Source organism: Miscanthus floridulus, chromosome 8 (assembly GCF_019320115.1).
Source record: "Miscanthus floridulus cultivar M001 chromosome 8, ASM1932011v1, whole genome shotgun sequence".
NCBI lineage: Eukaryota > Viridiplantae > Streptophyta > Magnoliopsida > Poales > Poaceae > Miscanthus > Miscanthus floridulus.
Window position 1 is genome coordinate 96,606,844 of NC_089587.1, and position 8,167 is coordinate 96,615,010.

Below are 8,167 nucleotides of genomic sequence, written 5' to 3' on the forward strand. Positions count from 1 at the left end.
AGTTGATTGTTTAGTTGATGAACTGCTAGTTCACTTTCAGAAAACTGGAGACGCTATCAAATTCCCATACTTTTGGCCCACATATAAGACCCAAGTCGGCCTACTAGAGCAGAGACGCACGCAATGGCACGCAGCACAACATCACGCGAGTTCTAGTTCTGCTCCTGTCGTCGTCCACTGAATTTTGTACTGAAATTACTTGCACTCTTGTTGCTATACCATCTACACAGTCAAGAGGATCCAAGACAGTAAGACCTTAGGCATCCTATTTCCGACGTGTTCCTGTTGCACTTGCACAATTGAATGCCCCCTTCACCTCAACTCCAAATCTTCATCAGGTATTTATTCTTACATGTTATATATGCTCCAAATCTTACACCATTGTATCACATCATTAAACATTGAACATTAAACATGTAGTTGATTCAATCTGAAAACTTTCCTTCACGTTAGCTATATACTCGTATATATCTTCCAGATCCACCAGCAGCAGCAGAGCAGTTTCAGTTTGTGAAAACTTTAGATTTTTCTGGATGCCCTTTCTGGTCAGTATGAGAGCAGTGGACATGCTACATAACTGGGCTTTTGTATTGTGGACATTTGAGCTGAAGATTAATTGTCGTGTCACATATATATATACACTGATAGCACATCATAGATATCCAAGCATACTCTGAACAACCCGAAAGTAGAAAGATCCATCTGCCGATTGAGACAATACTCTGATGCAGATTCTGGAAAACACAACTGGAGCCCTGCTCCCTAAACACTGAACCTGACAAGCAAGTTGCAATCGATTATTTAGTTGATGAACTACCTATATAATAGAACATACAACAAGATCAAACGGGACACAATCACAATTACATTGCTTTGGTTGGGGTGTGCCATCTCAAGCAACAGTGCAACGCTAGAGCGACACTTGAAGCCCTAGTAGCAAGCTACCGTAATAGGCTTCACCCCAGAAAAAATAAATTTAATATCATTGTGAGACGGTTCTCACATATCAGATATTAAACTGATAAGAACAGATATTACACTTGATCTTAGCCAAAAGGCCAAGAAAGGTATGAATTGTTCTGTTGCGTCTTCCTTGGTTTTATATCCACCTCTACCGTTTCACGTGCCGTTCATCCACGATGTGGTACTAAGTATGGCAAAGGCGTTTGTAATCTAGGATACAGAGAAGTACCCGGGTTTAAGGATGGCAACGGGGATATACCCGTCGGGTATCGCCGGAACGTTCTCTTCCCCGCTACGGAGAATTCATCCCGTCCCCATCCCCATTAACTGTCTCGGGTATAGATTCTTGCCTATCCCCGTACCCGTCGGGTATCGGTCGGGTAACAGATACCCGACGGGTACTGCATACCCGATAAACAAGGACACTTAGGGTCGCAGCTTTGCAATCGGAGATATTTCTTCTTCACCCGGGTATAAGTGTTGGAGTCTCGGAGATAACAAGGAAAAAGAGCGAGGTTGCGAGGAGGACGAGCAAAGGTGGCAGAGAGACCGAACTGAGGAAGCGAGGAGCACGAGCGCTCGTGAGGCAGGCGTGCTTGTGCTGCTGGCGGAGATGGTGAGGAAAAATTGAACTAGGGTTCTTAGAACACACAGACTATATATATGATTGTTCAGATTTGGACCAAAATACCTATGTTGAGCTTCTTTGGGCCTAATACTCGCATGACATCTCAAATAGTCGGGTTTCCCAACGGGTAACGGGGACGAGTAAACAGGGAACGTTCCCGTACCCGCTATACCCGTCGGGGATGGATTCTTGCCCATTTAGATGCCCGCGGGTAAAGATATGATCCCACCCCCGTTCCCTAATGGATCAAATACCCATTAGGTATCGGGTATCGGAGCCCCGTTGCCATCTTTACCCGGGTTCTGTTGTGTCTTCCTTGGTTTTATATCCACCTCTACCGTTTCACGTGCCGTTCATTCACGATGGTACTAAGTATGGCAAAGGCGTTTGTAATCTAGGATACAGAGAAGTACCCGGGCTCTATTGGGCCGCCTAATATGACTGGCCCATTAACCAAGGAATCCGGGAAGGACCGTCCGTTATTTTCGATTTCTGTTTCAGCCCAAGTTAGATTCCCGGACCTGGAGCACCGTTGGAACTTGGAAGAGGCGTACGGTACGCGGCGTCTGCGGCGGCGGCGTCCGGCGATTGGCGTCTGCGGGAAGGGGCGGGCGGATGGGGGAGGGCGAAGAGTCTTTACGGCTGTGCATACCGGTGCGAGGGCGCCCTTCCCTCCCTCCCTCCCTCCCTCCTTCATTGTAAGCTTTGAGTGGTATTGTTCCCACATTTCCTTAAGAGTCTACGCAATCCGCATTGTCCCAGCAAGCGTCGATCATGTGCAAGTACTACTCTTCTAGAATGATGAGCTGATATCTGCACGCATGGGTGTAGTTCTTTAGAAATCGAGATTTAGTAAGATAAAGTCAGATTAGGCATCCCCCATCAGTTATTTCTGATTGCGATTTACTTTCTGAACATTCAGCAGTTAGCGCAGTGTGTTACGGTATGAAATAATTTCGTGTGTTAGGAATTGGGACTATCTAGCAGCAAACTGAATCAGCCCATCTTTCGACAGCTAGCGTTTTCGTGTGCTGGAGCTGAATCTGAACAAAATTTCTTAATTACTGATTAGAACTCTGCACGCTGTAGTACCCCATGTAAATATTTTGATTTACTGTTGCCATTACATGTAGAGGGCTAAGGAAAAAGGAAAGCTGTTATTCTAGAGTACTAGACCATTTGCCAGCTCAGATTTTACAGTGCAAACATCATAGTATTTTCTTTGGTAGGTTCTACATCAACACTACTTTATTGTCTCAATGGCAACCTTGATTCCTTCTTTTCTAATCACAGTGTGATTGTCTTTACATGCATCCATCTGTACATCCTCAGTGTACCATTGGAAAAACATTGCACAAAAACCGTGCTCCAAGGTACTTCTGGGAAAAAAAAGATGGAAGGGAAAAAGAGAGGAAACAAGCTCCAAGCCCTGGACATCTTCATCTTCATCTTCAGGAGCTGCACACAGCAAATTGCTGGTTCACTCCATTGGGTGGTTGCACCATCCTTCTTGTGTGGTGGCAAGGCATCACTATGGAACTGAGGAGCGCCTTCTCAACATCTTCAGAGGCTTCTCTCCTTAGCAAACACATCACATACTCCATCACTGCTGTATCGCAAGGCAGTGTGATCCTCCCATCACTTGTGAACCCAAACTCTTCCTGTGACAGCTTCAGGAGCTCTACAAAGACTGCCGTGTGGAGGTAAGAAAGGGGGATCTCAAACCGCTTCCCATCAGAAGAGTAGACGATGCAGTTGCCCTTTCCTGCAACTATGCTGCTGCAAGATGGGTTGATTTCCTTTCTCACTGCTGTGACCCTTCTTCTCCCAACTGCACCCATTCCCTGCATCTTCTTGGACAACTGAGCTAGCTTCTTGGAGCTGATCATGTTGCTACCTGCCTTTGCCTAACAAGGAAATGAACCCCTGTCTTTGAGATGAAATGATGAGAAATGATCTGATTTGTGCGTGGTGATGGTTTGTGTCAGTGATCGTGTATTTATAGGGCACATATGTGGTAGGATTTGTGAGGGTTTGCATCTTGGTCTCAGCTACCAAATGCCAAGCTGGCAAGGGACAAGCCCATGAGCTTCCTTGGTGAGATGTTCATATCAATTGTTGGGAGATTCAATGCACAGCAGCACAGGACCATTGTTTCTCACATGGTGGAGCCATCTTTACTGGCTTGGTATGTGATTGTTTCTTCCTACCGGGGTGGGCCTAATTTTGACTTAATGGTGTTAGGATTATAGAGTGTTTTATGTTTACATTAGTAAAGTCCTTTTCTATACACTAATGTACTCCTATATATTCCCCCCATGGGATTATTATTCAACACCAGAGCTGTTCATAACAAATGTTACAAAATGCTTGGTCTAGTTTTTCCAGTTTGCCTTTTCTGAGATATTAAATGTGATAACAACTCGTTTAAGAAAAAGTGATAATAACTAACGTTCCCTTTGTTATATAGGTTCAATTCACCCTATCCTGTGTTGTTTGATGAGGATTAGATTTCAAATGTGGTACATTTCTCTGCCATTTACAATTTTATTTGCAGAAACTATTTCATGCTGCCTTTGCTGATTTTCTCCTGTCTTTTCCAGCAATTGCAACATAATGGAAACAAGATACCAAGGTTGCAAATCAGCAAAATTAAAACACTCTTGAAATTTCTTTACATCTAGATTTTGAGGCTTCGTCGTCCGGCTCCTCTATGTAGAATTTTTACCGGCCAGTATTTAGCTATATAAACTTCTTGCTTAAAGCTCCTGCTTAGACCAGAGCATATCTTTTGCTAATTTTCTGCCTATATATATGGCCAGTTTAAAACTGATGGCCTGTGGGTGAGGTTGGGGATAAGGATATTATAATGGCTTTGGGTAATATGTATAGGTGACAGAAAAAAGGTCCATGTGGTTTCAATAAAATAAAATGGTTCATGGCATTTGCGCAGTAGTTATTGATGTGTCTAGTTGGCAAGCTGCAAGGCCATGGATCTGTTAATGCAGTGTTTGCTACATTGAAGGCAATGCGATTATGAATCCAATATTTCTGGGCCAAATTTTGGTGCGCTGCGGTCCTTGCAGGGACCATAGTAGGGACTTGGTAGTTGGATAATTGAATCGGTATTCTGTTCTAGTGGCTCCACGCGTTCATATAAGCATTCAGCTAATCAGCAATCATCTCGGTCCCAGCTCTTGTGAACATAAGGGCATATTTATAAAAAGAATCATTTTGAAGGACGACCACTGAAAAGGTTATCTAGGATGCTTCATGAGCCCTTCCTCAGCTGATGATGAGAGAGCTATACAATGGTCAAGAGACATGAGGGAAACATGTAGGGTCCTGAGTTTCAAGAAGTAGCCTCCTTTGTTAGTTGTGTAAGGAGAACTGCAGATGTCAATAGGCTACATGCTTTTGGCAACATTAATTCAGTTAGGACGGTGCTGGATGGTTCAACTAACTTGCTCGACAATCTCTTATCTCCATTGTATGCTGTGTCCCAGTTAGTCAACAACATCTCACATGCCCTCAATTTCCTTTGTTTCTTCCTGCCATTCCTTGTAGGTCTCTTCAAGAAGACTTCAGTTATCTGAATAACATTTTGGCCATTTCTTTTCTAAATCGTATGTACTTTGACCAGTGTTGTAGAGTTATGACAATATTTTTGCGTTGAAATAAGCTTATCTCACGTGCATACGTAACTCCACTCCAGCTCTCAACTCATCTATGCCCTTTTTGTGATGTGAAAAAAAGTATATTCTTTTTTTTAGAGTTTTCAGATGATATTTTATAACATATTTTAATCCTGTAATGTATAATTCTTTTCTCCAACATTTCAGGAGTTTTTTCAGTAAATCTCAAGTGGAATAGTATAATCAAGGGATCAAGATGGCTAGCTTCTCTGGATCATATGTTAGAATGGTCAGTACAAGAACACAGGAAACCTACCAACTTACATGTTGGAATTGTATGCACAGGTAATGCACGCACACATTGTAACTTGCATACAAATATTCATTTATACAATGTTGCATTGGATTTCACTCTTTGTAATTGTACAATAAGGCAACTAAGCCATTGGTATAGTCCTAGTCCAATACTATGTATTGTTATATCCATTAGGATGTAGTAACTTGAGTCAAGAAAAACAAGACTTGCCACTAGTTAACTCTGATTTACATTTATTACAGCAAATATAAATTTGGTTAGGACTTAGAATGGTGCTGCTTGGTTCAAATAACTAGAGTCAAGAAAGTTCTGCTACAGTAAACATATTTTTGGGTAGGATGAGTCTGGTTGATTTTAATAAATTGAGTCAAGAAAAAGGACTTACGCTAGATCTTTGGTTAACTGGAGTCAGTATTTATTTCAATGCAAGTTTGATTCCTCCTTTTCTAATTACGATGTAATTATTTTTACATTCCATTTGTACAACCACAGCATACCATGGAAAAACGTTACACAAAAACCGTGCTCCATGGTACAGCTGGGCAAAAAAGATGGAATGGGAGAAAATAAAAGGAGAGAAAACAAGCTCCAAGCCCTGGTGTCTTCATCTTCAGGAGCTAGACAGAGCAAATTGGTTGTTAAATCCACTGGATGGTTGCACCATTCTGCTTTGATGGTGGCAAGGCATCACTATGGAACTGAGTGCCTTCTCGACATCTTCAGAGGCTTCTCTCCTCAGCAAACACATCACACATACTCCATGACAGCTGTATCACAAGGAAGTGTGATCATTTCATCACTCGTGTACCCAAACTCTTCCTGTGACAGCTTGAGGAGCTCTGCAAAGACTCTTGTGTGGAGGTAAGTGAGGGGGATCTCAAACCGCTTCCCATCAGAAGTAGACAACGCAGTTGCCCTTCCCTGCAACTACGCTGCTGCAAGATGGATCCTTGTCCACTGTTGTGACCCTTCTTCGAGCAACCACACCCATTCCCTGCCACTTCTTGGACAGTTGAGCTAGTTTCTTGGAGCTGATCATGGTGGCTACTTGCCTTTCTATCAAGGAAACAGACTCCTGTCTTTGCGATGAAATGATCAGAATCAGTTCGATTTGTGTGTGGTGATGGTTTGTTTCAGTGATCATGTATTTATACAGGCACATATGTTGTAGAACATGGGAGGGTTTGCATCTTGGTCTCAGGGTATCAGCTATCACAAATGGCAAGCTGGCAAGGGACAAGCCCACGAGCTTCCCTGGTGAGATGTTCCTATCTATGGTTGGGAAATTCAATGCACTGGACCATAGTTTTGCATATGGTGGAGCCATCTTTACTGGCTTGGTATGCGATCTCTTCAGCCTACTGGAGTGGGCCTAATTTTGACTCAATGGTACAAATTGTTGGGTCCAGTTTTTCGCGAAAAGGTCCAGTTTTTCCATTTTGCCTTTTTTTTTTCTGAGATATAAACATGATTACTGACTTACTCACCCCTGTTGTACAGGTTCAGTTCACCCAATCCTATGTTGTTCGATGAGGATTAAATATTAAAGATGTACATTCCTCTGCCCCATGTGATTTTATTTGCAGATTATTTTGCATTTGCAGAATTCCATCTTGTCCCTTTTCGAGTGTGTTCAGTGCAACGGAAACAAGAAAAAATGGTTGCGAATTAGCCAACACATTTTCTTGAAAAATGTTCATATCTAATGTACAAATTGCCTGGCCAGTTTTTCTACCTTGCTTCTAGTCTCGCTATATAAAGTTCTTGCGTAAAGCTCCTGGTTAGACACTTAGACCAGAGTGTATCTTTTGCTTATTTGCTACTAGATGACCAGTTTAAGAATACAGGTCTATCTATAATTTTGGGAACCGAGGATAGTCAATAGTCATTATTTTGTTGAATAAATAAATATATAGGGGTGACAAGAAATATGTCGTGGTTTTAATGAAATAAAATAAAATAAAATAAAATAAAATAGCCCATGGCTTTTGCATAGTAGTTATTGATGTGCCTAGTTGGCAAGCAGCAAGACTTAATTCGATGTTCTCTACAATGAGAGCAGTGTGGTTATTAATCTGATGTTGCTGGGCCAAATGTAGGTGCACCGCCGTCCTTCGCACTGTTCGTTTGTGCTTGTTTGGCTGATTGGATCTGCATTGTAGGGACTTGGTAGTTGGATGATTGGATCTGTGTTGTAGCAGTCAGTGGCTCCGCGTTGAATGTAAGCACTTGGCAACAATTTTAGTCCCAGCGCTTGTTAACATAAGGGCAGATTTATGATAGGGAACAGTTGGAGAGAGACCATTAAAAAGATTATGTATGATGTTTCGTGAGTCCTCCTCAGCTGATGTCACAAGAGCCGTACATTGGCCGAGAGACATGATGGAAGCATGTAGGGTCTTGAGTTTTAAGAAGTAGCTTCCTTTGTTGGTTGTGGAAGGAGAGTGGAGATGTCGATAGGCTACATCCTTTTGTCAACATTAAACTTAGTTAGGACAGTGCTTGTTGGCCGAAACAACTTGCTTGACAATTTCTTATCGGCATTGTGTATTGTGGTCCAGCAAATTAGTCCCCAGCATCTCTAGTGTCCCATTTCCTCGTTTCTTTGGGCCATTCCTGATAGCC

General features: G+C 42.4%; 1 protein-coding gene, 1 long non-coding RNA gene and 1 other non-coding gene across 3 annotated transcripts; 1 reads left to right on the forward strand and 2 right to left on the reverse strand.

Moving 5' to 3' along the window:
- Positions 1–877: 877 nt before the first annotated feature.
- LOC136478748 (U2 spliceosomal RNA) lies at positions 878–1,071 on the reverse strand. Its single transcript, XR_010764461.1, has one exon. It is a non-coding gene; the product is annotated as a U2 spliceosomal RNA (small nuclear RNA).
- A 1,971-nt stretch (positions 1,072–3,042) lies between these two features.
- LOC136469609 (auxin-responsive protein SAUR36-like) lies at positions 3,043–3,480 on the reverse strand. Its single transcript, XM_066467735.1, has one exon. It carries the CDS (start codon positions 3,478–3,480, stop codon positions 3,043–3,045), a length of 438 nt encoding a protein of 145 aa, XP_066323832.1.
- An 805-nt stretch (positions 3,481–4,285) lies between these two features.
- LOC136477043 (uncharacterized) lies at positions 4,286–7,105 on the forward strand. The gene is made up of 2 exons (XR_010763853.1): positions 4,286–5,571; positions 6,035–7,105. It is a non-coding gene; the product is annotated as an uncharacterized lncRNA (long non-coding RNA).
- The last annotated feature ends 1,062 nt before the right edge of the window (positions 7,106–8,167 follow it).